Source organism: Euleptes europaea, chromosome 6, assembly GCF_029931775.1.
Source record: "Euleptes europaea isolate rEulEur1 chromosome 6, rEulEur1.hap1, whole genome shotgun sequence".
NCBI classification, from domain to species: Eukaryota; Metazoa; Chordata; class Lepidosauria; order Squamata; family Sphaerodactylidae; genus Euleptes; species Euleptes europaea.
The window spans coordinates 62,956,104-62,971,215 of NC_079317.1; the positions used below are offsets into that span (position 1 = coordinate 62,956,104).

A 15,112-nucleotide genomic window follows, 5' to 3' on the forward strand; every position below is an offset into this window, starting at 1 on the left:
TTCTCCTAAAGGGAGCATTCACTCTCAAAATCTTATACCCTGAAAAACTGTTGGTCTCTAAGGCGCTACTGGACTCAAATCTAGCTGTTCTATTGCAGACCGACATGGCTACCCTCTGAAACCCATTTCATATAAAATGACTATTACTGGTTCTGATCCTTCAGAATAGGAGTACATAAAAATGCCCAGAACCAATCAATCAGAAAGGACAAAAACAGTGGCTTGAATCAAACGATGTGCAATCAGAAACATAAACAGGCTTAGCACAAAGTCTAGCACTTTACATTCTACATCTTACAAGTGGGAACCTGCAAGGACTTGCAGGAGGCATCTCAATTTCCACCTCCCACATGATTTCCTCATTTCTTCTCCTGAAAGCCCCCATAGCCATTCCCGTTTTCTTCTCTCCTTCCAGGGTCGCCAACCTCCAGGTGAAGCCTGGAGCGCTTTTGGAATCACAACAGATCTCCCAACTGCAGAGATCAGTTCCCCCTTAGGGTTGCCAGCTCCAGGTTGTGAAATGTCTGGAGATTAGGGGGTGGAGCCTTGGGAAGGGTGTCATCCTGAGTTCTTTTTTTTGGGGGGGGGAATTCTGCCTTCCTGAAACACACACATTTCAAACATGTATGTATTCCATTCCATTTATTGTTACAGCCATTGGCCAGCATACATGCATGTATTTGCTTTGTAAGTTAGGTAGTAGTGCATGGTATGGCACCAAAGAGCATCCTAGAGCTGACAGCAAATATAACTCTCAAATTACAGTGTGTACAAACTGTAGAATACAACTTACAGTATAATGTACAACATGTACATTAAGACTTTTTTTGTGGGGGGACACAAAGCTAGACAGCTTACCTGAAGTACCTGAGGATAATCAAAAACCTGATTCTTGTAGCAACGCTTAAGAATAAAAGGGATTCCCTCTGAGAGGTTGGTACATTTATCCAGGATCAACACAGATTCCACATTCTCAGCTTGAAGAGCCTCCAAGTCAGAACGGTATTCAGGATGAAGAGCCATCTGAGAGGACAGCAGGAAGTACCTGCGAGGACTGAAGAGGACCCACAGTGATAAATGAACAAATCCAACAACGTCCTCACTAAGTAACATCAAATGTGCTTCCCCTTTATCCTAATGCAGAACTAGTGTCTGCTAAGCTCACAGGTACAGTGCTACACATTTTTCCTCTCCCTCAACATTTTGGGATGTTAGCAATGTGATGATAGTGGAAACAATAATGTATCATATAAAAAGTACAAGTTCCCGGTAGGAATTCAGAAACGAGCTGGTAGTAACTACCAAATAGCAGTAGTTACTAGCAGGTAAATGAGAAACAGAGGAGTATGCACAGTGGGTACCCCAGAGATTAATGTGCTTGAATCCTAAATAGGTACGAGATATACATGGAGATTTGTATTTTTAAGGACTTCTTTTCAGAAAATTTCCTTGTATACCTGTTGTTGATATCTTTGGTTTTATAACTGTAAAGCTAACAAAAATGAAATTAAAATCTCATATTGGCTTTCCTAAAGGAATAAGAGTCATACCATGGATCAACACAGGTGCAGATAAGTGCCAGAAATGCCAGTGAACTGAGCTAAGTGGCACATGATTGAAGCCATTAATTTTTTTAAAAAATCCTGCAATTTAATGCTAAAAGGAGGGATCGACTTCAAACACAAATATGTAGAAGGACAGCAAGCCAAACAGAATTTTAATGTTATTTCTCTCATTCACAACTCAGACTTCAGAGCAGACAATGCCCATTATAACCTGTCCTGAGCTTTTGGCAAGTTTTATGTTGAGTTTTTCAAGTATCAACAGCAGACCAGTAGATGGCACTCTACCAATACAGCATCTCATCTACAGCTTGCTATTTATTGAACAAACGCAAAAAGCACTATAACACAAGGGTGATTCCACTGGATTGCTGGGGTAGCTGTGTTTGTCTATTGCAGAAATCAAGACTTATGGCAACTTAAAGACAAACAGACTTGCAGAGTTGGCTTTCACGAACTAGAGCCTATTTCATTACCTCTAAAAAGCATACCATCAGTTGGCAGATACATACTAGGACAGTGACGGCGAACCTTTTAGAGACTGAGTGCCCAAACTGCAACCCAAAACCCATTTATTTATCGCAAAGTACCAACACAGCAATTTAACCTGAATACTGAGGTTTTAGTTTAGAAAAAACAACTTGTACATTAACATATTTTGTCTTAAAAGAAAAACACAATATCAGAGCTTTCATTTATACAAACAACTTTTTATTGAAAGGTAAAAGTTTGCATTTTGCATGCTTTTGAACAATTAATGTGATTTTTGCTGTTGTATGCATGCTGATAATTTGTCTAACTTGGCTCATACCTATCTATTCCAGCTCCTGTATCTCACAGTGGCCCACATATATAATAAGGAGGTAGCACATACCCATCAGGGCTAGTTACCTGTGATGGACTTTTCCTCCAGAAATTTGTCCAATCCCCTCTTAATTTGTCCAACCCCCTTGTCCAATCACTACATCCTGTGGCAAGGAGTTCCACAGGTTAATTACATGCTGGGTAAGTGGGTGTTCCTCTTTTAGTAGGGGATTTCACTAAAAGGTAGGAGGCGCCGCAAAATCCCCCCTCTAGGGCCCGGGCGCTCTGCTCCCCTCCAGCTATGCCACGCTGTGAGCTATGCTCCCCTCCAACCTAGCTCCTCTCCAACCCCACCACGGGAATCACCTTTGCCACAGACCCAACAGTCTGCCGTCCGCGCCGCACCCTCACTCCGCATGTGAGCCAACCGGCATGTGAGCCACCCTGCCACATGTGACGGGAGGGAAAAAGTTCTCCCATTGGGCTGCTAGGCAGAGGGGTGGGTGACATGAGAAATGACCTCAGGCGCATGCGGAGAAGGGGAGGGGAGCAGCCCAGCCCAGCGTTCCTCTGGCTTTCTAGTAACAAACTCAGGCGAACTCTGTGCTGGGGCGATGGCGCGCGTGCCCACAGAGAAGGCTCTGAGTGCCCCCTCTGGCACGCGTGCCATAGGTTCACCACCACGGTGCTAGGTTCTCTTCTCTCTTTGCTACATCTTTGCATTCACCACTCAGAGTTTTTTGGTAACGTACAAACAAAATGTTCCTATTGAGAGCCTTCATTCCTGCTTTGGGGGGGGGGGTACTGACTCTAGATCCCTGTCCCCCCCCCCAAGATAATTGGTACCATCGAAGATGACGATGTTGAGGATCTATTTGTTGGTTTCATGTGTGTTGTAGCTCTGGTACAGTCCACTAACAGGGGCTTGTCTATTTGGCCATAGTGTGTACAGTTTGCCCTGAGCTGGATGGCCCAGTCTAGCCTGATCTCATTAGATCTCAAGAGCTAAGCAGGGTCAGCCCTGGTTGGTACTTTGATGGGAGACCACCAAGGAAGTCCACGTTGCTACACAGAGGCATGCAATGGCAAACCCCCCTTGTTTGTCTCTTGACTTGAAAACCCTATGAGTTGGCCATATGTTGGCCACTGCTTGACACTACCACCTATAGTTCAGATGTTTAGAATTTAACTTTGTTCATCCTAAGTACTAAAACTTAAGGGTGGATTGGCCTCTCACCATTTATGAATTACTGGCACACCTGCACATAAGAACATAAAAAGAAAAGAGGCAAGGCAGACATTGCAGTTCATGTTTGCCTTGACCAACCAGTCAAAGTTGCTGATGTTGGTTACAAGTCTTCTCCAGAACTTGGCTTGCTCCTGTATGGACCTGCTTGTCCAACAAGGTCATCTTTGGAGCCCTGCTGAAGCAAGACATTTGTATACCATAGACAGGACCTTCTCAGCAATGGTGCCTGTAATCTGGAATTTCCTCCATATAGAGCAGTGATGGCGAACCTTTCAGAGACTGAGTGCCCAAACTGCAACCCAAAACCCACTTATTTATCACCGAGTGCCAGTGTGGCAATTTAACCTGAATACCACCCCCAGAGGGGGCCCAGAGGGAGAGGCTAGGGTTGCCAAGTTCCTCTTTGTCATGAGTGGGAGGTTTTTGGGGTGGTGCCTGAGAAGGGCAGGGTTTGGGGAAGGACTTCAGTGCCATAGAGTCCAATTGCCAAAGTGGCATTTTTTTCCAGAGGAACTGATCTCTATTGGTTGGAGATCACTTGTAATAGCAGGAGATCTCCAGCTAGTACCTGGAGATTGGCAACTAGTTGCTTAGTGTTTTCTCTCTACATATCAAGACAAATGGAAAGGTGTTTGGAGGATGGCTTGTGGGCATTTCAAAGGTGGAAAAGGACTGCACGCCCCTCCGCCCGCACTGACCCAGAGGGCGCCGAAGAAGCCGCTGGAGGGAAAGAAGAAAGGAAGGAAAGAAGGAAAGGGAGGGAGAAAGGGAAGGGAGGGGGAAAGGGAAGGGAGGGAGGGAGAGAAAGAAAGAAAAAGAGAGAGAAAGGGAGAAAGAAATGGAGCGAGGGAGAGAAAGAAAAGTAGGGAAAGAAAAGGACGGAGAAAGAAAGAGGCCACTCAAGCATGGAAGGTTTTGCCTTGGATTTGCCACTCTCCAGAGGCACATTTTCCCCCATCCGGGGCAGGGCAGAGCCGGAAAGGCAAGCGGCTTGGAGGAACCGCACGTGCCGGCAGAGAGGGCTACGCGTGCCGGAAGTGGCACCCGTGCCATAGGTTCGCCAACACGGTACTAGGACATCATTTTTAAAAAGCAGGTAAACAATTGTTCAAAAGAAGTCAAACCTATGCTACATCTATGCAAAGTTCATATGAATATAAGGTAAAGTAATGCTAACATCCTCAAATAGGTCAAACTGATCCATAGTAGTATAAAAACAAATATTACAAGCCCTGGGTTGGATCCTGTCAGCAGAAATTACCACTGGATCCAAGCCAGACACTTCTGAAAGTTCACGCATACATCTGTTCTAAATTTGCCTTAAATAACTGGAAAATCCACACATCAAGGGGATTTATAGTTGGTCAACTTGTAATAGGTTCTGTTGAGGTGCTCCTTAATATACTTGTGAAACCTCGCACCACTCAGCCATGCAACGTTTAGAACCAACTGGAAAGACTAGTTATTGTAGAATACTAAGAAACTAGGCAGAACTGAAGACACACAGCATTTGTGGGTTTTTCTCGAGCTATTCAAAAGATGACTGTAGCATTCCTCCCTTTTCTGTAGCCACTCAGCTCTTGCAAAGCAAGCCTCCCTAAAGAATTGTGCTCAGTTGCCCCTAACTGGGAAGCCACCCTCTCAACTGAAAGTACACATTAGCCTTTCCTAGATCGAAGTTGCAGTGCTGCGGTGGACAGGACCATGTTCACTAGTGATCAGTGAAAAATGCCCATCAATGTATCAGGATCAATTCACTTAGCTTCCTGAAGTGAAAGAAAGGACAGAGGCTACAAACCAGGGACAAGGCTAAGGTAGAACTGCTCACTGCTATGGGAGAAGGGGAAACAAAGGTTTCCATAGGACAGAGTAAGGAGGGAGTAAGGAGGGAGGACCACAGTGAAATGGTGGAAAGAAAGCCAGCTTGTCAGCAAGTAAGTGAGGGAATGTATCTTAATATTTTATTGTTTCTGTCTCCTCTTATTGTTGGAAAGGACATTTTGCTTTGGAATGACTACTATAGAACCTAGAAACAAGTCAGGAATCCTGTTCAATTGACTGGCTGAAGGAGAACCCAGATTTTATAACTTCTCCTTCTACAGCAGTAAGGATTAACAATAGTTGAAGCCAACTGAAAGCAGAGATATACAGGCAAAGCTTTATTGCTAAGGAAGGACAGCAGACAGAAACTGAAAATTACTTTATAAATTTAGTAAAAACTTGGATTTTCTGCATCGCCTACAGGACAACATGTAACATTAACAGATACTCTTATAAGATGAAGTCTCATCCACTTCATAGCTCTCAACAATTACAAGAGCACTAGTGTCAGCAGAAATGTTACCAGATAGGTTTTATGATCTGAATCACTTTGCAGCTCACATTCTATGGCAGGGGTGTTGGAACTCAACTGTCACAAGGGCTGGACATGACACTGGTCAAGCTGGGCCATGCCTCGCCAGCACAGATTGAGAGTTGGGGGGGGGGGAGAGGTGGCTGCCTCAGCGGGCTCACGGGCCAGATAAAAGCTCTCAAGGGGCCAGATCCGGCCCTTGGGCCTTATGTCTGACATCCCTGTTCTGTGGTATTATACATAAGAAACTTCCTTGTACTGAATCAGACAGTTGGTCCATCTGGCTCAATATTCTCCCAGAGACTCCCCAAGGTCTTTCCCAGCAACTACTACCTGAGATCCTTTTACTGAAGTTGCCAGGGATTGAATTTGGGACCTTCTACAAGCTAAGCACGCCTGTCACCAAGTCACAATCCCTCAAAAATGCAGCTATACAGCCCCATGCAATTATCCTGCCCTCAGCTTACCCTGGGCCTTTATTTGGCAACTGCACTTCTGAAGACAACGGACTGTAAACAGGAATACTGACATCATATCCTTGCCGATAGGTCCATGTAGAAAAACCTCCACCAGCCAACAGAGCTCTAAGGACAAAGAAAAACATTGGTTATGATCACTTTCCTCCAAACATTAGTTTATCCAAAACAGTCGATAATGGCAAATTTTGTTGACACAGAATTAGGAGTATGCTGATATCACTACATTTGTTTGTACAAACATTCTGAAAGCCAGTACGAAAGGGGAGCAAGCCTTGGGAACGTCATCCCAACCTTGGGGGAAGGATTGGGATATGTGACAGGGCACAACACAAGTATACCTAATATCAACACAAACCCAGTATGCACACCCAGACTGAAAGAAGGGTATGGATAGCTGGCTCAGGGAGATCTCAGACCCATTATTGCCCTGGGTCTGGGTACTTTCGAATGGATGCATCCCAAGGTTCACTCACTTCACCCGCCAACTAGAATAACGTTTGTATGCAGTTCTGGTCATTGTATCTCAAAAAAGACAATGCAGAGCTGGAAAAAGTACAGAAGAGGGCAACCAAGATGATTAGGGGGTTGGAACACCTTCCCTATAAGGGAAGTCTGGGACTTCAGTTTACAAAAGATATGACTAAGGGAGGGGGAACATGATAGAAGTTATAAAATTATGCACAGGGTGGAGAGAGCTGACGACGAGAAGAACTTTTTCTCTCTCCCAAAATGCTAGAACTCAAGGGCATCCAATGAAGTTGATGGGCAGCAGATTTCAGGATGGACAAAAGGAAATACTTCTTTACACAGTGAGTGATTAAAATGTGGAATTCGCTGCCAGAGGATGTAGTGATGTCCACCAGCACAGATAGCTTTAAAAGGGGATTAGACAGATTCATGGAGGATAGGTCTATCAGTGGCTACTCGCCGGGTTGACTAAAGGGAATCGCCACATTCACAGGCAGTTAACCTCTGAATATCAGTGCCAGGAGGCAACATCAAGGGAAGGCCTCTATGCCCTCTTGTTGACCCTTGAGAAGAACTGGTTGTCCACTGAGTGAGACAGTGGACTAAATGCACCACTGCTCTGATCCAGCAGGACTCTTCTTATGCTCTTATCTAAAGTTCCTGAAATCATTAATTAAAAGATAAGCTATTTTTTAAAAAAATCCTCTAGCTTTCAAGGCTAAGAAAACAAAAATTTCAACTATATCAGGAGAAAGGTTTCAGTACTCAGGAGATTTAATGCCTCAAGATTTAGTGCCTCATTTGGATGCTTTCCCCCCTCCTCAAGGCCAAAAGGCAAGTGCCCATACTTATGTACCCCTGCCTCATCCATATATTTCCTGTACAGCCAAAAAAAAAAATCATATTGGGGAAAAAAACATTTGGTTCCCATCAGAATAGGCAAGCTTACATAAGTGTTGTTTGCCTGATTTATTCTGAGCATAGAAACCTGGGAAATCCAACTGTTGAACTCTGGAACGGAGGAACAATGCATACGATATGAAGGCTGCACAATGCTTTAAGAATTCCAGATGAAAGGGGCTCCAAGCAAAGGAACATTTCAAACTCCTGCTTTAGAAAAAGAGAAACAAACACCCTAGACCAAGCTAACTATTGCTTTAACAGCAAGGGAAGCTGCTTAGGCACTGGATGATGGAAGTGTTGAGTTTTAAGACCTAAAACCCGAAGTGATGATTGTGCATTCTTTCCCATTCATTCTCTATGCTGTGAGCTATTAAAATGCTGCTGTGATCCTTCAAACCTCATGTTCTAAATCTCAGTCACATTAACTCAGAGGTGTGGAACAAGAAAGGGGGAAACAAGTGAAATGTGCTGCATCTTCTGCTCTTTTACAACTTGCTCCCCTGCCCCTAATTAGAAAATAGTCACCAGATTGCTTTAATTGGGTCTGGTAAGCAACATAAAAACACTTCATCAGCCTCAGGAAAACAGGTGTGCATCTCCCTAACCAAACCCACAGGGAACCAACACCCAGTTAAATACCTTGGAGTGGATTTTCACTTTGCAATGCAATAACCAAGAATGTAACCCTTAGCTTCCCAAGTGCTGAACAGTTTTTAAATGGTCAGCTCCCCCTTGATTTTCTCTTCCTCTCTGTTTCTCAGCTGATGTTCCCTCTGTGTTCTAGAAAGATTGTCAGTTTCCTTGCTCAGATCTCAGTGTTCCTTTATCATGGACATCAAGCCTTCTACGTCCCATTGTACAAATCAGTTGGTTTAAGGAATAGCAGAAGGGAAGCAATCTTTATACAGTTGCGCCATCGCTCCACTTGGTCACAGACAGCTGCTGCTTTAAGACACAGCCTTTCATTTTTAACATGTGCTTTGAAATGTGGGCAAGTGTAATCTTCCTTGCATATTTTAGCCAGTTCTCTTTTTTTAGTTAAAATGGTATATCATTCTGCTTTGAACAGCTACATCATGTGCCATCTAGTCACCTGACATTTTTGATATTCATGCCTACACACATACTGAATGTGGACATTTCTATTAAATGGGTAATGTCTTATATTGGGCCTTACTGCTGATATTTACAACCACATATTTACCTGCAACCATATTTACACTGCAGTTTCCTTCAAGATTTCTTACAATGAAATGTTCAATTTAAGATTTTTAGTTTAAAACAAGCTAACAATGTGAACGACATATGAGATTTTTTTTAAAAAATGAAAGTGTCCACTGCCTAACGGATGTTTGATTGCAATACTGGATATTACTTTTTATTACTCTTCTTGATGTCCTGTTTTATAATTACTAAATTGTCAACCATCTATTAAAATGTTATGGCCAGTGTTAGTCTCATTGAATAGAAAATAACATCATTTATGAAGAAAGCAAATAAAGGAGGGAAAATTATCATCCCTCATTAACACGGGAACTCAGGATCATAAATGACATTTATTGGAAAAGGCTCAGGACAAACCAGAGGAAGTATTTAATGCATGGAATGCATGGCACTCATTGCCAGATTATAATAACCACTGGCATTATTTAACTAATTTTTGGAAGGAAAGTCTATCAATTCCTATTCAACAGGATAGATAAAAACGCAACCTCCATATCCTAGCATACCTCTGATTAATAGATGCAGAAAATAACAGCTACCAGACACAGCTTGTGAGTGTCCCAGAAAAATCTGGTTACTCGCTACAGAAGACATTTGTTCTCGTGTAATTTGGCCAATATTCCTTTTGCCTTTTATTTCATAGTTCTTTGTAACACCTAAAGATGTGACAACCTGGGGGGAAATGGGTGCAGAAAAGAGCAACCAAAATGATTAGGGGACTAGAGCAACTGTCCTATGGGGAGCGGTTAAGACGCTTAGGGCTGTTTAGCATGGAAAGAAGGGGTGACATGATAGAGGTCTATAATGGTTTGGAGAGAGTGGACAGGGAGAGGTTTTTCTCCCTCTCCCATAATACTAGAACGTGAGGTCATCTGTTGAAGCTGGAGGGTGACAGATTCAAAACAGATAAAAGGAAGCATTTTTTCACACAACGCATAGTTAAATTGTGGAACTCCCTGCCCCAGGATGTGGTGATGGCTGCCAACTTGGAAGGCTTTAAGAGGGGAGTAGACATATTCATGGAGGAAAGGGGTATTCATGGCTATTAGTTAAAATGGATACTAATCATGCTGCATACCTATTCTCTCTAGTATCAGAGAAGCATGCCTATTATATTAGGTGCTGTGGAACACAGGCAGGATGGTGCTGCTGCAGTCGTCTTGTTTGTGGGCTTCCTAGAGACACTTAGTTGGCCACTGTGTGAACAGACTGCTGGACTTGATGGGCCTTGGTCTGATCCAGCAGGGCCTTTCTTATGTTCTTATGGGGGGGGGATAGGAAAACCCGAAGCCTTTTTTTCAATTTTTCCACTCCAGAATACAGGAATTGCACAGGGATTCAGAAGTTCTGGATACCTCTTATGGACAGGTACATTATGAACAGCCCCAAAAACAGAAAGAGTGAATTGCCTACCTGTCCCTTGGAACATCTAGTGCTGTATTATAGTCAGGTGGTCCTCCAGGCAACATGTTGAACAAGAGGTGGTTTGTTCCTCGATCCCAACTAAGGAGGGGAAAAATGAAGGGAAACCTGAGTACATACATACTAGAATGAACAGCTTCAGAGGTAAGCACACATCTGAAGCCATTTGAAAACAATAAGGAAAAATAAACTACCAGAGCTCCATCACTCTCAAAGGGTTGGATTTACCCTGCTAGACAATTGTCCCTGCTCAATACTGGCAGCAATTACCACAAACCAGTGGCAGAACAGGGGGCCATCACAAACAAAACAGATAAAATACATGCACATTTGTAGAAACATCTCCTGATTTTTCATCTCGTGCCTATCTGGCTTTTGTCTCTTAGACCCCTATGGCTGGCATTCTGTTCTAGCTCTAATATTCACAGTAATGTCAATACCGGGATAGTTGCGCCAAAGCCTGAGCCGTTTCCTTGATACGGAGCGTGTTCTGGTTCAGCACATCAATTGATGGCACAAAGAGACAGGCACGGTTCACATCATCTGTGTAGAAGTCACTGTCAGAGATAGCAGTTAAGAGTTCATTGTATTCCCGGGAAATGGTATGGCTGACTGGCATGCCATATTCATCTACATATTTCTTTAGGGAGTAAATATAGACCTTGATCTTATTTTTAGGGTTGAAGCCGCAGCGGTAGACGTCAAAGCATGTGTGCATCCTGCAGCTGAGGTCTCCTCGCTCTGGGATGGCACTCTCGGCAGGAATCTTAATTATAGGTACATCGTGAATGCTGTGCTTTTCAACTGTCCAGTCATTTGAAGACTCTATGGAGTGTGGCCAGAACTGGAACATGCCTGTGGCAATGAGGCCCAGCAGGACAATAGAGAAGAGAGCAATGTAGTAGATCCGGTGTTTGGTTTTCATTCTTGGGATGAGGGCTGGACCCCGGGTGCTATACTTGACTGACGCGCACATAATGAAAGAAGCCACCTGTCTCACGAGCTTCTGTATGGAAAACAAGATTTTAAAAATGAAATACTTCTTACACTGTTGCAAGCTGCAAATCCATTCAATCAATAAAAATATTCTCACGACTCAGAAGATTGAAAAGGTATTCTTGACACACCAAAATCCTAGTTAAATGAAAATGCTGATTTCCCATGTCAAATAAGGCACGCACCAATGTGGAAGAATTGGAACCACCCCACAAAAACTGGGATACGTTTTCAAACGCGTGTTATAATCAACCTTTTATTTAGTATCTCATGTCAACACCTTGCTGGATGCAGTACTAAATGCAGGTTGCTGCCTGGGTTAGAAAGTTTCAGGGGGGATTAGAAGGGAGCGCACTGGGAATTGCTTCTATCCCCAGAAAAACACTCACACTAAATTATCGATATACTACTACCATTCCATCTTGTGACACCAAGCCTGTTATTGAATTTACAAAATCTCAGTCCATTAAAGATCTTTTGGTAAGTGTTGACTCAAAAACTGCAAGTGTCACACCTATTTTGAAAGGTCATTACAAATGTCATGGATGCACCTGTTGTTCGCAGGCAATTCAGACCAAAACTTTCATTCATCGTTTACTAAAATGGCTTTTACTTTACATCATTGCTAACGTAGTTTACATTCTTATTTGTCCTTGTGAACTTTTATACGTGGGTGCTACCACATGTCCCTTGAGACACAGACTCTCAGAACATCGTAGCAAAATCAGAAAGTTCCTCAATTCTGTTATTATGTTACATACCACATTCCTGTTATGAGGTTTTGCTAACCTGACTTTTAAATCCCCCCAAAAGAGATAATAAAACCATTTTAAAGTTGTACTTCAAAAAGCCTCTGGAGTGGCAAATATTTCTGACCTTTTATAGAAAATAAGGGATCTGTCATAATTAGTGGCAATATGGTGTCATAAGAAGTTATAAGTCTTAGTCGAGACAGTGAGGGTTGGTGTGTGTGACAACAACTGAAAAAATATATCAAAACAAGAGGAGTTCTATCATAGCTAGCTATTAAATGACTAAATCTCCCAGTGGGTTTCTATTTAAGATGCGAAACGGCTACAGGACACTGCAAATAGAGCTAGGAGACATGGGGTTCCCCCTTCCCTGTGAATTCAGGGTCTCCACTTGTTATATTTTACCAAACCTATGTTAAATTTTTATCAAAACACTATTTAGCCTCAGGCAGTATAGTTGATGCATGCTAAGGGGCAAAGTACACCTTACAGCCAGCTGTGTCTTCACTTAAAACCTGCATCAAGCTGTGATTGACAGTGGAAGTGTTCAACCCTTGCTCTTCCTGGAGTTCATTCAAAATAGCACTCCCCAAACTGCTGTTCTTTCACTGGAAGAAAAGGTTATTTTTATTATTTTCCAATTTCTATCCCACCCTTTCTACTTCTCTCTCTCTCCTCCAAGCATCTTGGGGTAGTATTTGGTTGTTCTTTCTTCCTCTTTCTTCCTCTTAGCAGCCCTGTGGTTAAGCTAAGAGTCATTGGTCACCCTGGAGAGTCATCCAGCAGCAGCATGGTGTAGCACTTGGACTTCTCCCATGGGTGGGAAAGAACCTATATCCAAGATTTAGTTTGGCTTTCATATCTGCTGTCTCCCATGATGAAATGCTTCAGCATAAACATTTGGAAATACAATATGGGAACAAGCTGGGAAATGAAAACCACTCTATTTATTCTGTCTCTGATTTTCTGCCTTCTCTCTGAAGTAAGTTGTCAACTCTCTAGGCAGGGTTGGCCGCAGCCTGGTATTTTATGAGGTTATTATTGGCCTAGAAATTACTGGTTGATCTCAGTTAAAGGCATTAACACTTCCTAATTTTAAAACTGTTTGATCAATGCAAAGCAGATTTGATGTGTAAACAGACCTGAACTTTAATTCACTGCAAGCTATGATGGCATGAAACAGATGTCGAGGTTGTAAAACATTAAAACTCTAGTAAAAATGTCGGTATGTGCCATTTAATATCTTTTTGAAAGGTTAACATATGTAAGATTAAAAAAATAAAGTCTTGTATGACTTTTGGTTACCAGTATTCAAGTATAAAATGTTTGTGTATTGCTGCAGGCATGAAAAGTGCATAAATTGGATTTTTGATCCACTTGGGGCCACACATAACTATTAAAGATGTAGATATGCTGTAATATTCTTATTCACATTTAGACTTCTAAATCTCACAACATTTTACTTTATTTCAAGATAAGATAAATTATTAGTTTGTCATGCTGTTTATCTTTGTCAATGATAACTTGGTATCTGTCAATTTCCACCACCAAAATGCTCATTTCAATGACACATTAATCTGTACATTCTTGATAAAATTAATTTCTATTTATGCATATACCATTTGGGGCCTATAGATTTTTTTACACTGAAAGAGAGATATAAGGCAAGTATTGTGAACAATTAATAAAAGCGCCCATGAACAACTAGTAAAAATGTGTCCTGTTTTTATTACACAGCTATCAAGAATGCCATCATTAAAATGGCTTCAAATCATGAGCACCTCCACAACAAAAAGTAACTAGGACTCTTCCATGTATTTATCTATTACCCAGTTCCTACATGCTTGGTGTGTTCTTTGGAACAGTTTTCCCAGCACACTACTAAATCAATAATCAGCAAACATGGGCACTGACCCATCAGCTAATAAACATGCTGCAGAAAGACAGCATTCCTTGAAACTATTAAGACTTCCCTCACAGAGCCCACAACACATAGCCAAAATGATACCATCCTTATCAAAGTTCGATATTAGCTTTTCAATAAAACAATTCCTCAAATGCACCCCACAACAACAGGATATCTTGGTATACCACTGAACTCAGACATCTGACCAACTCTCAAGATGCAGAGAAAAATATTTTCCGCCTACGACTATCATGCATGAAACCACTTATTCATCTTCATATGGAGCGTTACTCACTTCTGAACCCATTGCTACAAAGCAAAGGGCATCATGTACCACAAATACAATCTCTCTGCTTCAAGCCATCATCCAAAATAAAAATAGTAGAAACTGAAAAGGAATTTTCTCTTTTTGTTAATTAATTCCTAATTACAACTGCATCCTCAAACCACTTATTTGGGACCATAAATAAAGCCTAGTTAGCATCATTGAGTTTTCCATAAGATTTATTCACAGCTTGATAAGGTTTTAGTACAATGCAATTTAATAGTTTTTACTATATTGTGTGTATGCATTATACTGTTTTTGTTGCATTGGTTTCTGATTCTGTACTCCGCTTTGAGACTCAGTGAAAACAGTGAATTATAAGTGTAAAAAGTCTATGCAGCTCTAAAAAGATTTCCCCCCCTACAAAATGTAGGTTGGTCTAAATCAATCCAGTTGACTTGACGAAGCCTTTCCTGTACATGTCTGGGACTAGTTTCCAAGGGTAGCCATGTTGGTCTGAGGTAGAACAAGCCAACTGTGTGTATTCTACTCCCTGATGAAGGGAGTTTCGACTCTCAAAAGTTCACACCCTGAAACTCTTGTTGGTCTCTAAGGTGCCACTGGACTCAAATCTAACATCAAGGACTGGGATTTGTGCCCACAATTTACAGATGCGTACATACTGGATCTATAGTCACAAACAGGACAAAATGGGCATCAATGCTGCTT

The 15,112-nt window shown here is 42.0% G+C and overlaps 1 protein-coding gene and 1 pseudogene across 1 annotated transcript in view; one reads left to right on the forward strand and one right to left on the reverse strand.

The window, feature by feature from the left end:
• The window catches only part of EXT2 (exostosin glycosyltransferase 2), a 91,256-nt gene that overhangs the window by 74,986 nt on the left and 1,158 nt on the right, over positions 1-15,112 (reverse strand). Inside the window, exons 2-5 of the mRNA XM_056850685.1 lie at positions 10,905-11,470; positions 10,456-10,545; positions 6,436-6,552; positions 859-1,054 (exon numbers count right to left, since the gene is read on the reverse strand). Coding sequence (XP_056706663.1) covers positions 859-1,054; positions 6,436-6,552; positions 10,456-10,545; positions 10,905-11,440 — 939 coding nt within the window. The 5' untranslated portion in view covers positions 11,441-11,470. The remainder of the gene's footprint in view (positions 1-858; positions 1,055-6,435; positions 6,553-10,455; positions 10,546-10,904; positions 11,471-15,112) is intronic.
• LOC130478586 (eukaryotic translation initiation factor 5A-1-like) overlaps positions 1-15,112 on the forward strand; it is a 145,900-nt pseudogene that overhangs the window by 4,754 nt on the left and 126,034 nt on the right.